The sequence below is a fragment of the Vigna radiata genome, unplaced genomic scaffold (genome assembly GCF_000741045.1).
Source record: "Vigna radiata var. radiata cultivar VC1973A unplaced genomic scaffold, Vradiata_ver6 scaffold_183, whole genome shotgun sequence".
Taxonomy (NCBI): domain Eukaryota; kingdom Viridiplantae; phylum Streptophyta; class Magnoliopsida; order Fabales; family Fabaceae; genus Vigna; species Vigna radiata.
Window position 1 is genome coordinate 161,788 of NW_014542001.1, and position 24,219 is coordinate 186,006.

The window sequence follows — 24,219 nt, forward strand, 5'->3', positions numbered from 1 at the left end:
ATCTGCAAAGTCCATGCCCGGCGCCCTTCAACGCGCTGTTTTACTTTAATTCTGGCGCCCGGGCGCCCCTAAAGGGCGTTGCGCGCCCTTTCCTGCTGCTGCTTTTGTTTTTGATAGTTTGTGGGGTTTCGGATGTCCGTGGACGTTCTTTAGGTCATTTTGGGGGTTTTTGACCCTTCCGGAGCCATTGGTGAGGGTCTCCAAGCTGTTTGAATTACTTAAGTATTGATAATTAAAAGTCATGAAGAAATTTGTGTTAATAAGTGATGGTTTTGTGAAAGTATGTAATGTATGAGTTGTTTTATGACATGGTTGATGTTGTGTGATGGTGTATGAGTTTGGTACGAGACAACATAGTAAGAATGCACTTGAATGACTATGAAATTTTATGTTTGATGAATCAAAGTGGTTTATGAGGTACATTATTGATTCAAGAGGAATATCATGTGATTTAAAATGATGAATTATAGTTTGAAAGCATGTATGTTCAAAGTATGGTTGATGGACGTAATTCCATGATCCTCAAGGGAGGTTACATGGTGGTGCCCCGTAGTTTGTTGTGATTGACTGTATGAATGGCCGAAGTTCCTGATGGGGTTTATCCTGACAATCTAATGATCATCCAAGCTCAAGTAGAGAGTGATGAGTCATGTGGTGAGAATAGCAGGAGGTCCTAGGATAGGCGCTTTCACTGTAGGCTTATACCGTTGTAAAGGGCTTACACTTGTGTGTGGTCGGGTGAAACCCCTCGGCAATGGCTTTGCAAAGCAGTAGGGCCACTACAAGTGCACAAACCCCTGGAACTCGACATTTCATACTAGTCCGGATGGTCAAATCACGTGGTCGGTCATTGGTACCAATAAAAATGCATTTGGTCTTAGTCTGCATTGTTTATGGTCCTTGCATACTTGAAATGCTTGATTGATAACATGCTTTTTATACCTAGCTCACCCTTGCATTGTTTGTTGTATGTGCTTGCCTTCCCCCTTGTGATGATCATCCAATCCTTTGGATGTGAGCAATAGCTGATGATGTGCCCTTGGAGCAAACATTGGAGAATGAAGAAGGTGCAGTCGTCTAGTACTTATGACTTCTTTTAGCTCTTGGTTGAATAGATCGTTATTTTGAAAAACTTCTAGCTTTTATTTTAAATAGTTCGGTACTTTTGGAACACACTCTTTAGACCTCTTTAGAGTTTAGTAACTTTGTATTTTGGGGAATTTTGGAAACTTGTACTCAAGTTATGATTCGTTTTAATTTTCTCTATATTTTGAATGACTGTATATATTTAAATGCGGTTATCTCTATATCTTAACTGCTTTCACATATTATAATAGTTGAATCCTATTATATTATATGTGTATATGATATTTTGGGATGTCACATTAATTATGTCTCAAAATAATGAAACTGTATTTTTTAAATGTTATTTACATAGCCTCACTCCCTCAATTATATATATATATATTTATATATATATATATATATATATATATATATATATATATATATATATATATTTTTTTTCTCTACTAAAAGATGAAGTATTGATGCAATNTAATGAAACTGTATTTTTTAAATGTTATTTACATAGCTATACATATACACACACACATATATATATATATATATATATATATATATATATATATATATATATATATATATATATATATTATTTTTCTCTACTAAAAGATGAAGTATTGATGCAATTTATTTGAGAAAAAAAGAAAATAGGAACGACGAGATTAATAATTCATATTTTAAAATTTAAACTCTAAATATCATATAATAAAAATATTTTTCAATGCGTATATCCGGCCACCCCCTCTCTATTAGTGTTCCGTGGCAATTAGCCAAGCACTTAATGAAAGCATATAAGAGTTTTATATCAATCAGTTAGAATTAGTTACCCATATGTTAGGGTCTAACATCAAACGGTTCTCTTTCTTTGTTATAAATAGTTTCTTTCTTCTCTCCAAGTCTTAAGTGAGTTTTCTTATATGGAAGAGTAAACTGATACACATTTATATTTATTTTGATACATATTTACATTTATTATATAAATTATAAGAATAAAAACGATTACAAAAAAATGAATTTTTGTATTTTAAAGAAAAAATTAAAAGAGTAAGAATTAAAGAAAAATAGTGTCATAAAAAAATTGTGAGTCAAGAGTATTTTTTTCTCAATATTAAATGCTTATTACATAATATTATGATCTTCTCTTTCCTGTGTTTCATGAGTTTGATCCACCTTGAAATCATTTTCTATCACGTTGAAGCCTGTCGAGGACCGTGTGCATGGGGAAATGCAGAATGTGATACTTTATCTAAGAAACACAATTGTGTAGACAAGGTATGATAGTGTCATTAGAAGTTATAGTCTAAGATAAGAGTCTCTTGTTTTGAAACTTGAATCTTGGTTGCTATCTATCCATGGCCTGATCAAATTGCTTCTATATAATATATAGTAACATAAAGAAAGCCCTCCCTGATTAAAAAAGGAAACAGAAAATGAGGAGTATAAGGAGTGGAGACAGCATCAATCATTACTTAGCACTACCAATAAGGACATCCTTATAAGGAGTAGAAGCAGGAGCAGGCATAGGAATAGGTAAAGTAACTTTGGTCTCTTGAGGTTCATGGCTTAAAGTTTGTCGTTCAATGATCAGGGGAACATGTCCTTCTCTTGAACACACCAGACGCTCGTGTGCTCCACCTCTTAGTTTCTCCAGTCTAATTCCATTCATTTGTTGCATCTTGAACACTTTGATTAAGTTTGTCAACCCACCAATAAGCAACATTAGGCTTCCGAAGATGCCTAGCCAGATCCAAGTGCTACCCTGTATCAATCATCAACATTGACCCTCTTTAGTACTCATAGTAATTAACAATCATCCACCAAGTAGTGTGCACTGCCTCTATGGAGGAGTATACTGCTCCTACTGCTAAAGGTTAACACTATTGTTTGGGTGCATGTTTTTTTGAAAGTGAATGAGATCACTTGTAATGTATCAGTTTTTGATATTGTTTGAACTGTTTCTTTTTTCCCTTGTTTGCAACATACAGCACTTCTTGTACGTTATCGATATTATTAAGCTTTTCTGATTGGCTGATTAAAGTAAATATCAAACATGAAAATATTAACTAGGCCAACTCAGCTATGCAGGTCACTTGTTGCTCAGTACTCTCATTCGCCTCACTCGCATATTGTTAGCTGACCAACTAACACCAAATTAATTAAGAGCTGAATTGTTCTTCAATATATGTAGTTGATCACTTACAAGTAAGTGAATGCCATGGTGAGTCTCCTTAGACTTCTTCCAATGATTGAGAAACGCACCGAGCATAAATGACATACTCCCCATAAAAAATGGAATACACACACACTGCTGCAAGATTTGGACATGACCGTCCGCTTTCTCATAAATTTGGCATGAGTTATGAATTGATCCTATCACCCACAATACAGGACCAGCAACAAGCATGTTAAGAGCATGCTTCTCCGGTTCGAAGTGCCCATATCCTTTCTCCTCCTGTGTTTTGGTTTACACACACCAAAAAAAGATGATGTCCAATTTAGATAACCAAAATAACTATATAAACAAGTAATCCAACTACGTGAGACATTAATTAAAAGACAGAAATGCAAACATTATAGGCAAACAAATGAATACTAACAACTGAGTAAATGTTCAAATTGGTGGCTCAAAGTTGAAGGTGTTGGCTTAATAGCTCCTCACTAAAATTTATATGGGGTTGAAAAGTTCAAGAATCCATTTGCTTGAAAATTTTAATCACGATTTAACACATTCATCTAAAAACTACCTATTCAGGTATTTATTCTTAACAACTAGCAATTTGGATATTTACTCCTGACAACTAGGTAGCCAAAAGTTAAAGAAAAATGTCGAAACACTCTTCATTGTTCATATTACCTGAGCATTTCTTAGAAATGTTAGAAATAACCTTTGCTTTAGGTATAGTATCCGGCACCTATTGTAAGGTTTGAATTTCAAAATAACTAATTATATATCTTACCAATTTGGTTATTTGCATAGCTAATGGCTAATTATAAGATTCATTCTAATGAAAGATAGGTTAATTCCATGACTAGTGGTTCAAAACTCACCTTTGGTAGATCTTTCTAACTCAGGTTAGTTTAGCAACTGTCCTTCATTTAAGGAGGGATGCATAAGTTTTTATGATAGAAAAAATATATACTATGGGTCTAACATGCATATATGAGGCAAAAGATTTCAGATTAAGCACTGCTACTTTTGAAGTTGTTGAGTTGGAAATGGAAGTTGATTATAATATGTTAAAAAAGATACACATACGCCCAAAAATAATAAAGGACACAAATATAAATTTTATAACGGGTATCCATGTATCATCACTATGTACGTGTGTGTGTACGCACATGAAATGACGGAATTCGTATAAGAACTAAAAAAGCATTACTATGATTATATTGACTGACAATGTTTTCTAATATACATGCATTAAACTGAATTTTGTTTGGTTTCTTATAAGTGGCAGTGTTTGAGGTATAGTCAGACACTAAACAGAGAGATATAAACCTTTAATTTGCTTTGTTATCAATCGTGCTAGTTCAAACTCCACATTTTAAACATAAAATGGAACAGAACAGAAGGGAACTGGTGATGGAGAAATCACATAAAAGAAATGAATACTACATTATGATTTGACTAAGAAAGCGTCGGAACCAAACAAGCATAACTAAACATCAGGTTTAAAGCATATTTTACGCAGGATGAGTGCAATAGGATACGTGTGTGTGTATGTGTATAGATATATATACCTCAATAAAAAGGAATAAGACTCCGACGAAGGAAAAAAGCGCTCCGAGCATCTGAATGACGGGAACGGCGAACTCGACGAAGGCGAGTTGGAGGTCGAAGGTCATCAAGTGTAACCGGAAATCGATGCCAGCGAGATGGGCCAAGAGGTCATGGAGATTAAGGAGGAAGATGAAGGCGAAGGCGGCAAAGATGAGGACGAGGCCCGATCGGGGTTCGGAGGAAAGCTGAGCGGTGATGCCAGAGAGCAGGAGGATGGTGGCAATGAGGTAGAGCCCTGCGTTGATGTACTCGAAGCGGTTTTTGGCGAGGCCCGGGCCGTAGGTGCGGAAGTCCCTTGCAGATGCTAGCTTCACCATTTCTAAATTTGTTTTGGTGTGACACCAGTGGGATTCGGATCCTTACCCCAAGACAAAAAGGGTGGGTGCTCAGATTTTATTTGGACACGTGGCGACCTGCATGGGGTTCTGTTTGTTCTTCACGTTGGGCTGTGACGCGTGGCGGGACGCACTGCACTTTCCGCTCCAATTTCGCTAAATTTGCCTCACTCAACCTTTTCTTAAGCCCACCTAATTGGTGATTTTCGCTCCCCAACCGTTTGTTTTTATGTGCCCTTCTTTTACTTACTGCACCTTATCAAACTTTTGAAATGACAAATTGCTCTTAGAAGTGATTTCCCAATTACATATTACTCTTAGAAGTGCACTCAATAGTTCCTCAATCCAGTTGCATCTCATCGCATTTTCTTCCATCCGGTGACCTAAGCCGGATTCTCTACTCCGGTAGTCCTCAATCTGGAAACACACAATCCAGTGCAACTTTTCGCAGCACACAATTCTGTCGCTCCCTCCCTTAACCGGAACAAACAATCCGGTGTTCTCTCACCGAGCCCGGTACCACACGCTCACCAACACTAAACCACCCATCACCGGCACCGTATCATCTTCTTCGCTTTCCATCAGCTGCCAATAACCACTTCAACCGAGACCCAACTCCTTCCCTCTCATCATCCAGCGCACACGCAAAAGAGAGGAGGACGACATCTCCAACCAGAAGCCCCACCTCCTTCATCTTGCACCCTCAACAAAATCACTAAAAAACTAAAAAACAAAGACCACCCTCATTCCTGTTAATAGAATATTTGAGATCTCTTAACACCTCCACACTCAAGGTTTAAACTCCATATCTTAACATGGTATGAGAGTTATATGATTACAATATCTAACGTTATTTGTTATTTGTTGGGAGTTCCATCCGCCGTTATCATACCACTCATTAATATTTAGTCTCACGTTCGAGATGTATATATATTGGTATGAAGGGGTGTTAGAAATTTCACTTCAACTAGTGATAAAACCAATTTAAAGTATATAAGTAAATGCAAACTTAACCCTAAAAGCCGATTTTGTGAGGTTGAGTTAGACTTAAGTTTACTTCTTAACAATTCTCACACGAACCATCACGTTTCATCCTCTGTTTTTACCCAACCCAATAACCCAAATCCCAAAAAATATAGAAATAGAAAGAGGGACAACCAAAAAATTGATCTAGACCCTACACTTCAAAATAAGAAATAAAACAAATATTTTATGTTTTTTTTTGGTTGAACAGGAAGAAAAAAATGGAGGTATAGGAAGAAGCACCTGCAATAAAGAATGTCCTAACAACCCATAGGTTTCTTCAACCCAGCTCCAAAATTTTGTTCAAAAGGTTCCTCCCTCCGCCACCATAGGTTTTCTGGTTGCATCTCCCCAAATTTATTTTATTCCAAAACTAACCTTAAGTGATTTTTTTTACTTTTACTCTTTTTAATTTAAAACCCTAACCCTATTTTCTTTCCCTCTTCATTGTCGTTGCATTCCCCACACCCCCACATAACCTCTCATTTCTCTCTTTCACTCTATTCTTCCTCCTCTCCTCCTCTTCCTCTCTTATTTCTCATTTTCGTTTCACCCCTCCATCATTTCATTGCTTCCATTGTCAAGTTTCTTCCATTTTTCGGTGCTTCCATTATCATTGAGGTGCTCAGTTCGCGAAGAGGAGTGTGGTTTGTGGTTGGTTTCGTCTCTTCAACATACACTTGGATCCAGGTTGGTTTCCTATTCCTTTTCATGGTTAATGGTTTCTCTGTGATTTGGCCTGCATTTTGTTTGGTTTGGTATTTAGCCTCTATTTGGTATGTTTGTTGATATGTTGTATGTGATGTGCAATGTTGCTATGTTTTTTTATGTTCTGTGTGCATGAAAGAATGAAAAAACGAAGGAGGGAAACCGCGAAGGCCACAACAGAAATGGGATATTCGTTGGGTCTTCAACGAATGTCCATATCGGTTAGCAATTTCATAACCAATGTCTGGTATAGTCATTCACTTTTTCGTGTTAGTAAAGATAAATAAAATAAATAAACTACATAAAAGGGAAACACGTACCACCGACTGAGATTGAACTAGCAAAGACATCCTCAATTCTTCTAATCTATCATAGCCGCCTACTAGGGTTGCGTATTCATCACGCCATTGACTGAGTTCTTTATACAAATCATTTCTGATAACAAGCCATGAATCTTCTCCAAGTCCCAAAGACGCAACAATGCATCTATACCCATAGTGACAGTCAGCCACAACATCAACAACGTCCACAATGAATGCGTGACAAATAGGATGAAACTGATTTATCATGGGAACTCTCCTTTTTTTGCACTGAATTTGCCTTGGATTTTAATTTACTTAAAGCAGATGAATATTGATATGTTGAATGAAAGGCGTTAACATGTTCAAAATATGATGGCTCCCATGTTGTAGACCTTTCTCTTCGTTGAACTTTACTCTTTTGTGCACCTTTTGTCTTGACTTTATGTAATGGAGGGACCATTGATGTCATTGCAGGACAAGTAATGTTAGGTAACTTCTGCTTAATGGTGACTTTACCTCAAATATCAACCTCATTGAATTGTTCTTGAACCATATTAAGCTCGCGTTCAATGGATAACTCGGGCTCAGTCTCATTTAATTCAACTTTAGAGAAACTCAATCTCCTCCACATGATATGAATTTCACCCAAAGGGATCATCCCATGGTCATAACGTGTTAATTCACATGTACACGGGAGACCGATTGTACGTCTCAATATGCATCCACACTTTAATGAATCTAATCTTATGTGTTGCACTCTTTCCAATTCCTCAACAATGAGATTCAATGCATATCGAAATACACGTCCAATAAGTTTTCTATATTTGTATCCTTTAAAACGGTCACTCGTGAGCAAGAGACTTCTTTTAAATGACGCCTTAATCTTGTTGTGTACTAGGATAACGACGTTATGAATAACATCCCAACAATAACACACATATTTGTGCCCAAAACTTTTTTCAAGCTCCAATGAGCACACTCAACCTTGAAAGAAAAGAAAACCATCAATAGTAGTAAAACATATTTACAAACAACAACTAAGTAAAATAACATTAAAACATATATACCTATTTGTGATTGTATTTCATAAATGCATTACTTTGTTCGTCTAGGCCTTTACAAAGTATGTACTACATGAAATAATCCAAGTATGATTCAAATATTCAAACAATAAAGGCCATGAATTGAAGGCGTATTGAAGACGATTCACATAGTCACAAACATGGTTTGATCAGCACAATCCATCACGTTTTCCCATGCCTCCATGAGCACATCCCAAGCCTCAATAGAATCAACTAACATTTTGCATTTAGTTTTAACATTTTTAAGGATGTGGAGCTGACATAACATCTGATATGACTTAGGGAATACATTTGGAATGACATTAATCAAAACCAAGTCTCAGTCACTCACAACTGACATAATTGTACAAACGTCTTTCTTCCTCGTACACCAGTAGCTATGTCAGATCTAGCTAACAAGACAAATCCTAAATCATAAGCGATGTCTCTCACCCATTGAATTAAGTGATCGCGAGAACGAAATATTTCATTTGTGGTGAAATTATTTGTAAAATCTCCTCTCCAACTTCTTTTATGAAAGAAGAAAAATTTGATATAAAACTAAAACGAACTTGAAAATCCATATCATGACGATATTTTTCCATTTCACACAATATTCACCTGTAACATAATATTCGCTTTGAATAACATAATTCATTATTAATTAAAATAATATAAACAAATTAATAGATTTATATATATAATTATTAAATTGTTAAAAAAATAAAATACAAATTAATATAAAATGTCTTCATAATTATTAAACTAATAAACTAACATTTTAAATAATACAATTTACACACGTAAATAACTAACATTATATTAAATTAATCAACTAACATTATAAAAAATTAACATTATCAGAACTAACATTATTTTAAATTAATAAACTCACAACATAATCTAATAAATTAACGTTAAAAACAACTAATTATTAAATTAGCAAACTAACATTTAAAAAACTAATTAAAATATAATACGGTAGCCTGAAACGAATTTGTATATTTAATAACTCTTCAACGAGTTGACATCTGTTGGCAGAATTCAATTCAATATCCGTTGAAAAACTAAGAGATATGGAAATTTGTCTCCCTTCAATAGATATCGAATTCCTTCAACAGATGTCGACATTCGTTGAAGAGTTAACAAATATGTAAATCCTTTTCAAGCTTTTGATACAAAATTTACACTTATAAAGAGCTACGAAGAACACCAACCACCAGCCACCACCAACATACAGGATGCTGCACCACCTTCTTGAACGAACAACTTCTTCAACCAGCCTCTTCACACCAATAGCGACACATCACCAAGCACACACCAAGAAGAGAAGAAGAGAAATCTAATAATAAGAGATGGGGGAGAGGGGTAATATAGTGGAGACCATTATTAAAGTGGTTGAAAGTTTAAAAGTTAGGTAAAGAAGATTAAGTTTTTTAACTATCATAGATATATTTTTACTTAGGAGCAATTGGAGAGGGAGGTGGTGGAACAAGAAGTTGGGTGGTATAGGAAGAAACCATCTGTTATTCACGCATATGGGCCTGACAACAAAAACGAAAACGCAAAAAAACAAAAATCATTTAAGTAGCTTTTCTCAAACTTTTCAAATCATTTTTCACTTCTACAGTCATCCTAAATTCCCAATGTAAGTAGAGATTTTTTTTTTTAAAAGACATATAGAATAAAAATAATAAAAGAGTTCTGATGATTCATAATAATAACAATTGTTTAAATAGAAATTCAAGCAACACATTATCGTGAACCACATTAACTGGACAAAATGAAAAAACTGAATAACTTAAAAGTTCCATAATCATATATTAATCATAATAAGTTCTATTGTGATGATCTTGAACTCAAACGGTATTAGCTAATAATATATTTGGCTTTTCTAATCCTATTAAAATGAGTGTTCAATTTACTTTTGTAATTTTTTTATATATAGATCATTATGAACGATCTCAATTGGGTCATAATTTTTGTAAAAATGCACACATTTTACCCTAACCGTTAAGTTGTCTCAAACGACGTTAATTGATGCTGAGATGAATTTTTTATTTTAGGCTTAATTCCTACCTTGGTCCTTATGTTTGTGTGAAAATCTCAGTTCGGTCCTTAAGTTTTTCCTCAAGTCCTTATGAAATGCAAACATTTTATAACATTTTATCCCAACCATTAAGTGTATTGAGATGACATTAACTTTGAATTGAGCTGTAATTTTTTTTTATGTATTAAAATCATTAAATCCACGTGGCTATGGTCTTTCTTTTTCCTTCCAATCACTTATCACATTTTTTCCTCAAGTCCTTATGAAATGCAAACATTTTACAACATTTTACCCCAACCGTTAAGTGTATTGAGACGACGTTAACTTTGAACTGAGTTGTAATTTTCTTTTATGTTTTAAAATCATTAAATCCACGTGGCTATGGTCTTTCTTTTTCCTTCCAATCACTGATCACATTTCACTCATTCCTCCACCCTCAAACCCTCAAACCCCCCGACTCACACCTTTTCTCCCTCTCAAACTAAAAAATGTCGCCATTGTCGACAGTTCAAAAATTATGACCCAATTGAGACAGTTCAAAACTTGAGGACTGAACTGAGATTTTCACACAAACATAAGGACCAAGAGAGGGATTATGCCTAAAATAAAAAAATCATCTCAGTATCAATTAACGCTGTTTGAGACAATTTAACGGTTAGGGTAAAATGTGTACATTTTTACAAAAATTATGACTTAATTGAGACAGTTCAAAACTTGAGGACCAAACTGAGATTTGCACACAAATATGAGGACCAATGGAGGTATTAAACCTATTTTTATTAAATAATAATGACTTACAAAAGCAGTTGTGTTATAAATGGTATTAGGTTGACTCATAATTTATTACTTGATGACATAAAAAAGTTATAATGTCGAGTATAAAAAGGTAAACTCTAAATAAATAAATAAATAAATAAATAAATAAATAAATAGTTTAATTTCATACATAATTTACATAAAACAGAAAAATTGCATGGATTTTTTTTTTAAAAAAAATGGAAAACTTATTTCAATGATAACATTCTACATAAGTATTACACTTATTTAGAATATTCAACCTTTTAATGTACATCTAAAACGGAATATATCTTGCTAGCATTTTATTTTCTATGATTAAATTTAGAAGAAAATAAATCCACATCAACATTGAAAAATTAATGGTAATAAAGACTTAAAATTATTTCAATATTAAGACAAATTTTAAATTTCTATGAATACAAAAAAAAAATTATATTTTGAAATTTGTGCAAATCAAACATAAAAAAATAAGGTTTAAACGCTCATATCATCTTTATATTTATAGAGTAATCTCAAGTGGATCCTCTTGATAAAAACAGTCTCATTTGGGTCCAAATTTTTCAAAAAATGAGCCAATTAAACCTTTTCTATTAAGTCATGACAAACGACGTTAAACTGTGATGACGTGTTGCATACTTAATAAACTGATGTAAAAGTGTTTTATTATGTGGAGTTTTTTTTTTTTAAATTAAGAATTTTTGATGTGGTAAAATTTATTCCTAATCAAACTAAGGAATTTGTTCCTAATCCAACCTTTCAAAGACTCATCCAAATCTGGTCAGACTCCCTCCATCACCCACTCCACTGGCTTATTCCCCCACCTTCACCCATTCCTAATCCCTAATCCCTTCCCTCCAAGGACCAAATCCTTCTCGCAACAATCACTCTATATTGGACCTATTTAATGAAGACGACAAAAATGTTACCATTGTTGTGTCCCAGGGCGTCGTTCCTGTTAACAAATTGGCAAGCGTACCAAATCGTTTCAAGTAATAATAAATGGTAAGTCCAAGTATCGTTTTCCTAAGAGACTCACGACACTAAACTGTTGTGCTTTTGCTTAACCAATCAAGACTATAAAAACAATATTTTGGGATTTTTCAATATAAAGTGCAAAAAAATAAACATGAATGCAATTTGATCAATTGAGGTTAAACACAAAAGTGGATGGAGGATGTTGATAATATGAGATGGATTTGTTGCTAGGATTCAGATTTCACCCAACCACTATCTCTTATATACTTTTCTTATTAAATTCGCTTTATTATCATATTATCATGCAAACTTTCTTAGTCTACCCTTAACCCGATCCCTCGGCCAAAAGAGCCTATTACTAATTACTGGCTTGCTATCCCTAGCCTCCCCTAGTAATTAATAATGCATTAAGAACAGAAGCAAAAACAATTGATCGTCCTACCCCCTATCTCTAGGTGGTATTGCTTAATCAAGAAATTTCTCACCAGTTCATGACAGTACCGTACGTTCCCGTATCAATAAAGACAAACAACAGTTATCGAATGAGTTAAACGATAAAAGCTTTAAGCGCGGATGAGAAACCCAACAATTGATAATCAAAGCATACGATAAACATATAAATAAATAAGAATTTCAATATAAGAGAGTTTAGAGGTTACATCTTTTCCCAACAACAAATAAGATTAGTTCCCTATCGTCATGGAGAAACTAGGTGAAGAATGAAATGAAAGAGATACAAACCCTAAAAAGGAGAAAAGGAGAGCTGTCACCATCTCCAAATCTACCCTAAAGGGGTGAAAAGTGTGTTTCTGTGCCTAAGCCATCAAAAGATACAAACCCTAAGGCGCTTTGGCCTTTAAATAGGGCATAAAAATAACATAAAACAAGCCCAAGCCCAAACAGATAATAAAAATCAGAGAAAACAGGTCCAAGCCCAGCAAACAACCGCCCAACGTCACACTTATGCCGCCCGGCGGTTTGCCCATAATCACGCCACCGCCCGGCGCTAGGGGTCCACCGCCCGACAATTTTCATCTAATAGCAAATCCGCCTGGCGTCCACGCCTGGGTGTCAGACAGTGCCTTCTCCTCGCATTTGGCCGCCTAACGATGAATTTTACCGTTGGGCGATTCCTAGACTCTTCTTTTCTTCATTTTTCTTCCTCTGTCTTGAGTCTAAGACCTTCACCTTCAACCCCATTCTTCACTTTCATCAAAAATGCTGTAAAACAAGCATAATACCTCTAAAAATAGCTTTTGACTCTCAACAGACGCAACTTACGTGTTTTGCTTGATTCTAAGCTCATCCTAAGCCTTAAAGGGTGTAATTTGGTCTCAAATGAATCATGAAAATAACTATCTTTCAACCGTTATCAGTTCCCGTGCTTGTGCGCCTACTCAATTTACCATTTGACATGAAGGAGAAAACAGTCACCGCTATCTCCAAAGTATCCACAGTCGAAATTGCAAAGATTGTGCTCCTCGTAGAGGGTTTACTTCTTCTCAACCACCTTCTCCGAGTATTGGATTATGGAAGCGGATTTGTGATTGAGAAATCAAGCATCGCACTTCAAGCATTGAGTCTTACCAAGGACAACGCTAGAGCGATTGGATCACGCGGTAGTATCTCGTCTCTGTTGGAGATTTGCCATGCTGGCACCTATGGCGCATAGGCCTCCGCAGTCGTTGTTTTGCACAACCTCCATCAGTCGTCGTCCCAACGACTTGGACCGACGAGGTTGCCGACGCCGTCAACGCTGCTCTCCCGCGCAATTCACCCCGCAACCAAGCCAGGTTCGTCACTCCTCCTCACCAGCCTAGAGCACTACTGCGAACCAGCCATCTTCGTCCTCTTCATTTTCCCTCTGTTCCTTTTTCGTCGATTCCTTCTCCTCACCATCCTTATCTGTGTAATTTGGCTTTTTTGTGAAAATAACTTTTCGGGTTTTGTTTGTACAGGTCTGTGTATGCTTGATGGAGAAGGTGAATCTGTCTTGGCGACTTTGAAAGGTGAGGTTTAAGAGTTATGCTTGTGAATGAGTTAGGATTCGATAATTGTATAATAGGGGTTCTGTGTGTGTACTATGTCTTTTTTATGTTTTGGGTGTTGTGGAGGGTTGATGTGTTGGTGATAAGAAAAGTGGTGGAGGTTAGGAAGTGAGTGTGTGAAGATGGAATTGAGTGAATGCAGATGGTAGAGGTGATATCTGATGAGTAAATAGGGATAGGAAAATAGAGAGGGGCGTGATCTCTGATTCGAGGTTGGTGCATTTGCCTGCTTGTTTTTCGCCGCTCTGATTGAAAATATTCTCTTTGATGAAAGTATTTGTCTCCTTTGTTATCTCTTTTTTCACAGGCCAAAGCTAGGGTCACCTGCAACTTCTGCAATCAACCACCCTATTTCCTGTTCCCTTTCCTCTTACGACAACCAATTAAATATAACGAAGACATATACACAGCTGAGACGAAGATGAACGAGACATTCCTCAGTTTATTGTTAATATAAGGTAATTGAATACACTAAAATATGAAAATTAATGAGATTTGAAAATGTAATCCAATTCTTATTATAACAACGACTTCATTCAATCTTTTTGTGCGTGACTTTATTACATTGCAACTATATATAGTGTCATTATGGCAATATTCATTCACTGATGCAAAAAAAGCTTTGATGTTGGTGATTTTTGGCCTTTTAACCTCCAATATGAGATTGATGTCATATCGAGAGACATTAACTTAACATCGGTATGCATAAAGCCAACGTTACTTGACGTCGAACCCATATGACACACAATGTTATATAGAGTTCAACACCAATCTCTCGCGCTTACCGTTGATTAATAGGTGTCGAGAAATTGATGTCCATCATTGGAGGGGTTCGACGTTTAGGTCGCTGAGCCAAAAAATTTCGCTCAATGAATATTTTCTCTTGGATTGCCATTGGAAGTAAATTGACGTCGACGTCCATTTACAAATATTAACGTCGGGTAGTCCATAGTCCGATGTCTTTATATATATATTTTTAAATAATGATTAGTTTTTTTTTTTTAATTTGACCACACCTGAAAAATCAGAAAACCAATATTTACAATTGATATATACAGAATTCATCTATTCACAATTCAAATTATATCAAAACTAAAAACTAAAACTATCAATATCAAAACAAAAAGAACTTAAAGGAAACTATTGTAGCCTAATTCCATTTTTCCAAAAGATGTCCTGCCCATTTCTCCCTTAGCTTTTTGATTGTTTCATCTGTTAATGAAGATGGGTTGTTGAATGTAACACCCCAGTTTTTGAGATGTCATAGGTTTACAAAAACTTTTGAAAACTTAACTCCGATACCATTGCAGAATACAATTTGCATAAAAATCCTATTCGTTTTAACTAAATTTAGAAAAAAAATCCTCATAACTCAAATGTAATAAATATAAAGTGTTCACAAAACTATTAATGTTGAAATTCAAATCCCATAGTTCTCCCACGTATCTCATCACTCAACTTCGCTTTAGCTACACCTGCAACAACATCTACTCCCGTACAAGTACGATCATCGCAAGTGGAATTCAAAACCACAATATGCAAGGGTGAGCTAACGAAATCAAGTTATATAAACACACATACACTTTAAACATCAATTCAGAATAATATCTCTGAATAATAGATATAATCATTCACTTACATACATCTCAATACGTCATAATTCATCAAATCATGAACAAGTTTAAATCATTCACTATATATTAATTCACCACCGAGTTACTCACAAACAACATAAGGTCGAGCTTCACCTCCCACCACTCTCTTAAAGAGCTTCACCGGGCCGGTACACTGTACTACTATTACATGATAACATTTCCCACCACTCTCTGGAAAGCTTCACCGGCAAGTACACCACTTTCCACCACTCTCTTAGAGCTTCCCCGGGCAAGCATATGCTTTCCACCACCCTCTTGGGCTTTACCGGACAAGTATACACCCCCCACCACTCTATTCCCAGAGAGCTTCACCGGACAAGTACCAGTGCTACTCCCACCACTTTCCAGGAGCTTCACCGGGCATCACAAACATAAACNCAATTTCACAAGAAATAGCAATATCTTACTCACAACTAGACAACAAACTCTCAAATACTAAGCATTCTCCAAACAGTATCAATGTAATCATCAAAATAATGACAAGTCTACCATACCATCCAAAATAGTCCACCAAAATATGATATAGGAAAATATATACTACCCACACCCCCTTTTCTAATAACTAACACTTTTACGTAACTCACCAACNATTATTCTTACTTATTTTAATAACTCAAGGTCCCACCACTTATAACTTTCTCTCTCACCAACTTTATCTCTTTCATGTCAAAACCAAGACCACTACAAGAAAAATGAGATTTATCTACCGATATTTATATACGGATTTTGATCCGTAGATAACACATGTATTACATACAGATTTTATATACGAATTTTTAAAAAAGAATTATATACAGATTTTACATACGAATTTTATATACGGATATTTTCGTATATAAAATCCATATATAATCTAGAAAAATATTATTTACTAATATTATATACGGATTTTCAAAATTAATTATTAAAAATTATTAAAAAATAAAAATAAAAACTCACATTTTATTAGTTATTAAAATAGAAACTAAAAATTTTCTATCACGCCTTAAACCGTATCACTCATTCACATATTCAAAATCGGTCTCTCTCACTCAAACCATCGTAACCCTAGCCTCCATCTCTTCTTCGCGTTGGCCTATCCCAGAACCCTAGTCTTGACGATTTGTTCCTTCTCCCTCAAAATCAATCTCTTTCACTCAAACCCTCAGAACCCTAGCCTCCACTATGCATGTCTTCTTTTAGGAAAACAATTCTTTCGATTCTTTGCGCTTAGGAGCTCGGAGAGTGTTGAATTTGTCGAAGATGTCGCGGTTTCTGTTCTTCAACCGGTCGAACACGATTCATTCTGAGCACTCGCAAAAACCTTACCTTCCTCAAAACCAGCAGAGTGTGGACCGGTCTGGTTCGTTGAATCGGTTCTACAGATCCACCGAGTCGGCAAAAACCTCAATTCGCGGGAAATGGTGTGGAAGCTCTGTACCTTGTTCGAATCCTCCTCGAAGAAGGCTCCAGAATCGGAGTCCCAATCGGAATCAAAAGCGCGTTGGGACTCGAGCATGACGATGTCGACGCCGTTTCGGTTGTCCGAGACAAAGGAGCGAATCGTGGTGTATTTAACGAGCCTGCACGGGGTTCAGTGAAAGTTCGAGGACTGCAACACGGTGCACATGATCCTGAAGGGGTTTAGGGTTTGGGTGGACGAGAGGGACGTGTCGATGGACCTAGCTTACAGGGAGGAGCTACAGCGCGCGCTAGGCGAGAGCCATGTGGTGCTGCCTCAGGTTTTCGTGCAAGGAAAGTACGTGGGTGGCGCTAAGGTGATCAAGCACTTGTTCGAGATTGGGGAACTGGCGAAGATCATTCTGGAAAGCTTCCCCAATCTAAAACCCGACTTCGTATGTAAGCATTGTGGGGATGCGAGGTTTGTGCCATGCGAAAATTGCTGTTCTTGATCATGGCTTTTTCAATTCCTCCTTGAACATGCTTTTGTTTTGTTCAAATATTTAGTCTTTTTCTTTTTCTTTAATTAAAATAGGAATGCGGATTGTATATATTGGATGTCATTCATTCCTTTGAAGGACTCTGGGATTAAGATTATCTGAAGTTATGAAAAGAAATGCATTGATAAGTTCTTTTAATTTGTTTGATTGAATGTTGAGTTTTCTTTTCAAGTTAAAATTAATGGTCTTTAATGGTTTCTGGACTTAGACTACACATGTTTGGAAAATGCTGATACTCTCCAATTTATATCCTATGATAATATATTATGAGCATGGATACAGAAGCTTGCACGTTTCTCTAATTTAATTGTTGTCATTGTTATTAATTTATAATAAAGGAAAAATGTGTTTTTTTTGTATACTTTTGATCAATGGTTGTGATTATGATAATGCGTTATATTTGATTCTTTTCCTCCATCTTTTTGTGGACAGTGAGCTGATTTATGCATATGCAAATATTGATAGGCTCTGGGTGACATTGAGGAGTTCATTCTTATGCCAAATGTAGCCAATCTTCTAAATGTTGGTGANCGATTGTATGATGAAGAACTATATGAAGCTGCCAAAATCATATTTGCCTTTATATCAGTGAATATTACCAAAATAGAGGTTGTCTCAACGAGCTAACACTACAAGTAAATGTACTAACTTNANTTTTTTCAAATGAGGGTTTCTCAATAAGCATTTGTAATTATCTATTAGTTTATAATATTTACTTTAATTGTAATGGATGCAGGGGAGATACTTGATGTTGATGATGGTACCCTGGATATCCACTTATACTGGGAAGGGAAAGGAACTAATTCCATTCCTGATAGAGGTGTATATGTTTTTGCTGAATCTATAAGGTATTTTTCCTTAAACTCCCCNTAAAATCAAAACTTTCTTTATGAATTAAAATGCTTCGCTTGAGGTCCAAGTTTTGTGTTTTCTTCTCTTGACTTTAACTACTCGCATATTATGAATGCTGCTTAAAATGCTCCAAGTATTCTTAGACATTTTGTAAATAGAATTGCTCGGATTTCCCGAATTCTTCATTAGGCTTGTGAGAATAAGTTGATGGAGAAGATGCAACTCTATATGTGCTTCTTTGTTATTCTTTTCAAGGAGCTAATTTTTAGTTTCTAGTTTTCAATCCATTCTTGGTACTTGAAAAATGTGGCTTGTATGGGGTTGAGGCTATGACATATTTAAGAATATATATATATATATATATATATATATATATATATATATATATATATATATATGTTTGTATTCTATTTTTCAGTCACAAATCATTACTTGTATGATTTTTAAAATATTTATTATAGAATTCAATAGGTTTTTTATATTTTGTACTTTATGTAATCAGATAACTGCATAAAACTACTTCATAATAAATTCACATTTAAGGCCAAAGTCAACCTATGTATTTCAAATCAAAATAATAACGACTTTGATTATTAATCATTAACAAAAAAAGTTGATGAAAATTTGAATTTAGTGTATGGTATCATAGCAAAAATGTTCTTATTTCACAACAATTACGTTAATCTAACATATAATGGTTGTTCATTGATTAATATTTGAATTTAATAATGAATGAAGTCATTAGTTAATCTAACATTACCTTAGAGAATGATGTGACAACACCAACCTCAAGGATGGAGTTTTTGTTTAATCAAATAGATTTGAATTCATAATTAATGTATTAGATTTTGAGTTTGAAATGTTATTATATGGATGCAGTGGAAGGCATGTTTAATTAGTGGAATGTGTTGTGCAGGTGGTTTGTGGCACACGTGGTTTGACTGAGACTTAGTGTGACCTCTCTTTCATACTCTTATCATCATGTTAGGATTGAGGAACCTATAATGCAGATTCCAACTTTGGCAATTCACTTGGACAGGTTCTAATTTAATTTCTAATTTAATGCGGGTTCTGTTTCATACTCATATCTCTAATTTAATTCTAGTTTTTCCCTTTTTTAATATCAGGTGTTTCATACTCATATCTCTAATTTAATTTTAGTTTTTCCCCTTTTTAATATCAGGTACCAGGTTTTGCTGGGAACAAAAAAGACTTTGAGGATAACGTACTAGAAAGTTCTTGAAAATTTATTACTTGCATTAAGAAGTATTTGCTTATCTCAAACTATTGGAGGAAATAGGAAATAAATGTATTTTTGAATGTTTGTATATGCTGCTCTTTAGACACATCGTAAGGGATTTGTTATTTGTAATTGGAGATAAACATTTGGTATTCTTTTTTAAATTTGGTAATTGTATTTGACTTTTATCAGTATATGAAACCGTTAGTTATTGGGTGTAGATTTGAGATCATTTAATTTTTTTTTTATAAAACATAAAGTTACATACGAATTTTTCCGTATATAAGTATATTTTTAATTATATACAGATTTTTCCGTATATAATTATATACATATTTTATCTACGGATTTTTCTGTATGTAATTTATATACGAAAAATTCGTATATAAATTATATACGGATATTTCTGTATATAAATTATATACGGATATTTCTGTATATAATTTATATACGAATATTTTCGTATATAAATTTAGCTACGAGGGTATTATATATGGAATTTTGTCCGTATATAACAAAATTTTATATACGGATTTTTGGGCTTATATACGGATTTCGGCTGTAGATAATTATAATTTTTCTTGTAGTGGACCCTGTAAGTGCTGACACGGCCCCATTCCAAAATTCAAATGCCAATTTTTTTTTTTTATATAAGAAGTTCAGTCCTCCATTTGAATGCAACGTTAAACAATTTTCGCATGCCCCNAACCTGATATACTTTTATTATCAATTACTCAAATTCTATCACTATTTTAATGCACACAAGCTATACCCCATTCTCATTCTCGATCAATTTTGAATACTTTCACCTAATCTCACTACTGAATATTAGGGTACAATAAAATAATGAAGATAAAGCCATAAAAAGCATGAACAAACATGCCTTTACTGCAACCCTAAAGATGCATAAAAAACAGCATACACATCGAAATGTCCTTCACTCCAAACATTAGAACATAGAGTCGTAATAATCACGTTGGCAACTATCCCACACCCGATTTATGAGAAACCCCAACATCACTAAAAATACCAAACAATAGTGATAATAATAAGCCAAAACATCAAACACCAAGAAAACAAAATGGAAAACATAAGTACATCCATGCATCACTCTCGTATAACACTCGTTCAATATATCACAAACAACATAAAGCAAGTTCAGCTCCCCTAACCTTGGGCGAAGTCCACTTTCTCCCTTGCCTCACGTTGCAACCCAAAGATCTTTCTCCTCAAGCCTATGGTTTTCGGGTTTCTACTCTTTCTGTTGCCGCCGTTGGTCTCTCACTTTTCCTAGGTTAATCATGTNCCCTTCATGCGGTTTTCATGCCCTCTTATATTCTACCTATTAAGTGGCCAGGATAAAAAATAAACGAACTGAACTTGGCCCAAAACGACATCATTTTTCATCTAAACGTTCTCGGGTCCTCTTTTTAAACACCTCCCAAAACTCCCCGTTTCATTCTAATACTCACACGTTCCTTAGCTCATTGGGTTAAGAACTCATTCTAAAAGAAAAGAGTCTCAAGGACACCCCTTGCTCAGCCGAGAGTTACCTCTTCCCCTTGGTTGCATAGCATCATGTTCGTGAAAATAAAACACAAATGAAGAAGATGATTCTTCTTTTCTCTCACTTCGAAACCACCACACACTTAAGTTTTTCTGTTTCTCTTTCTTCAATTACTCCCTCACCTCCATTTTTCTCTTTCCTCTTTTTGCATGCAAATACATAGCCTTTCTTCTCCAATTCTCTTCCTTCATTTAATGCCAACTCTTTTGGCCATTAATTCCTTTCTCTCTCTTCCCACTAAGTGGGCCCCACGCAGAAAAATATGAAAACAGTTGGCCAAGCTAGGAAGATGCACCAACCAAAACTTGAACCTTAGACATCACCATCCCAAGACTCAGAACAACACCACTATGCCAATTCAATTTCACTGATCTATTATACCAATACAAATATTTAATATATATCACACATTTTACAGATTAATTAAAACAATCATAAATAATTTTGTTTTCTACTCCAACACTTTTTAAACCAAAGAAACAAAATCATAATAAATTATCTTAATATAAATAAATAAAAATATATTTTATTTATTTTCTACGGGTCTTGCATTGAACCTCAGCAAAACAAGAAAATTTTACTATTATTTTCATTCTAATGTTGAAAGTTGATTGTGTTTTGTAAGATTTCAAAGCTAAATTATTACCTCAGTCAATTCATCTTTAATTCCTGCTCGGATGATGGTCTTCATCCATGACATTATGTAGTACCCACATGTCAAAGAATTTATCTGCTTGTTACACTAAACATATGGAAAACCAAGTAGTCAAATATGATGCTCTAAATTTCACATACAAAAATTAATAAGTTAAAGATTAACTAATGCCAACCTTAGGATAGATTATTTCAATTTGCTTCGCTTTAGGCCTACTCACAACTCTAAATAAATTTGAAACATTTGAAACTTGTACCAGTCCATCCATGCCTTGATTTTAAACAAAAAAATTTCAAAGTTGCCGGCAACTGTGTAAAGTTTATGCATCCTGGATACAACTCTTACTCTGAGTCATTCTTAAGACTTTCGTATAAATGAGCTTTTCCAAAATTTTCTTCTCCAACGTCACATACCATTTCCTATAAATTATCACTCAATCATTCGTCTGCATAATTTGAACCTCTTGACGTTGTTGGATGGTATAATACTTTTCCATGCCAAGTCCAAACTGTATAACTTCTCAATATTCCATAGATGAACAAATGATCACGAACATTGTCCAAAGCTTCCAATATTTGATTAAGACAATGAACACAAGAATAAAAATATGTCTCGTTCACTGGTTTTGCATGTTCTTTAACATATTGTAAGAACTCAAAAACTCCTTTTTTCATACAATGTTGTGTGAACAAATGAGTACAAAAGCTAGAAGCAGAATTATCATCCAATAAAAAGATAAACTGATGGCCATAATTATACAACTTTTGATCAATTATTGAAACTTTTGAACATAATAGTTGTTTGCATGAGTTATGACTATAAAAAGATCCTCATCCTTCCATTTTTAATTTGCATGAACACCATAAATATAACGAGGTAAAACTACTCTGAACCCCAGACTGTATGGGATGCTAATCAACAAATCTGAACACTAGAAGCTATTGGGTGCTCATAAGTTATATGTCATTGTTTTGGCAACACCCGAACATAGAATTTTTGGGTTGTCTCCTCTACCCCAATAATTTCTCAATCTTAAATAGGTTTTTGTGGGCTCAGAAGAACATTTTATATCTTATAGATCACTTTCATCTCAAGTTCTTACTTATCTGTCATCAACCTCTCTCTCTTTATCAATCAATCTAGAACTCTATAGGTTAGAGAATCTACCCTTATCCAAAAACAACAGATAAAATCAAATCTTCCTAAACAATTAAAACTCTCACAAAATCCAAAAGAAAATCAATTGTTAACCCACTGAGTTCATCCCAGTTGAATACACCCTCATGTGCAACGCTTTCCAATTTTATTTATCCCTTTTGAAAGGGAAAAGGAAAAACATTCGTACTTTTCGATTGTAGAGTGATATGCCTTTGCTTCTCGCTAAAGGATAAGTGTTCTCAAAATCTTCAACGATGGTGGTAGAGCCTTCGACAGTTTGGTGACAGAGTGCGACAAAGCCTTCGGCAATGATGAGCCTTTGACAGCGACGAGCCTTCAACGACGGTAAGCCTTCTACGGTGGCGAACCTTCCACAACGGCGAGCGTTAAGGGCAGCGAGCCTTTGACGATTGTAACACCCCAGTTTTTGGGATGTCATAGGTTTACAAAAACTTTTGAAAACTTAACTCCGATACCATTGCAGAAGACAATTTGCATAAAAATCCTATTCGTTTTAACTAAATTTAGAAAAAAAAATCCTCATAACTCAAATGTAATAAATATAAAGTGTTCACAAAACTATTAATGTTGAAATTCAAATCCCATAGTTCTCCCACATATCTCATCACTCAACTTCGCTTTAGCTACACCTGCAACAACATCTACTCCCGTACAAGTACGATCATCGCAGATGGAATTCAAAACCACAATATGCAAGGGTGAGCTAACGAAATCAAGTTATATAAACACACATACACTTTAAACATCAATTCAGAATAATATCTCCGAATAATAGATATAATCATTCACTTACATACATCTCAATACGTCATAATTCATCAAATCATGAACAAGTTTAAATCATTCACTATATATTAATTCACCACCGAGTTACTCACAAACAACATAAGGTCGAGCGTCACCTCCCACCACTCTCTTAAAGAGCTTCACCGGGCCGGTACACTGTACTACTATTACATGATAA

At 34.9% G+C, this 24,219-nt stretch overlaps 1 protein-coding gene, 1 long non-coding RNA gene and 1 pseudogene across 3 annotated transcripts; 2 read left to right on the forward strand and 1 right to left on the reverse strand.

Annotated features, from left to right (window-relative positions):
* Window positions 1-2,348: 2,348 nt before the first annotated feature.
* On the reverse strand, window positions 2,349-5,239 carry LOC106778908. Its single transcript, XM_014666911.2, has 3 exons — window positions 4,828-5,239; window positions 3,287-3,538; window positions 2,349-2,845 (listed from the first exon to the last, which is right to left on the reverse strand). The coding sequence occupies exons 1-3, from the start codon at window positions 5,182-5,184 to the stop codon at window positions 2,552-2,554; spliced, it is 903 nt and encodes a 300-aa protein (XP_014522397.1). The 5' UTR covers window positions 5,185-5,239; the 3' UTR covers window positions 2,349-2,551.
* An 11,495-nt stretch (window positions 5,240-16,734) lies between these two features.
* LOC106778869 lies at window positions 16,735-18,048 on the forward strand (annotated as a pseudogene).
* A 331-nt stretch (window positions 18,049-18,379) lies between these two features.
* On the forward strand, window positions 18,380-19,654 carry LOC111240741. Of its 2 annotated transcripts, XR_002666288.1 has the most exons (3): window positions 18,380-18,403; window positions 18,499-18,610; window positions 19,531-19,654. It is a non-coding gene; the product is annotated as an uncharacterized LOC111240741 (long non-coding RNA). The 2 variants fall into 2 exon arrangements; XR_002666287.1 differs by lacking the exon at window positions 18,380-18,403 and having other exon boundaries at window positions 18,415-18,610.
* Window positions 19,655-24,219: the final 4,565 nt, after the last annotated feature.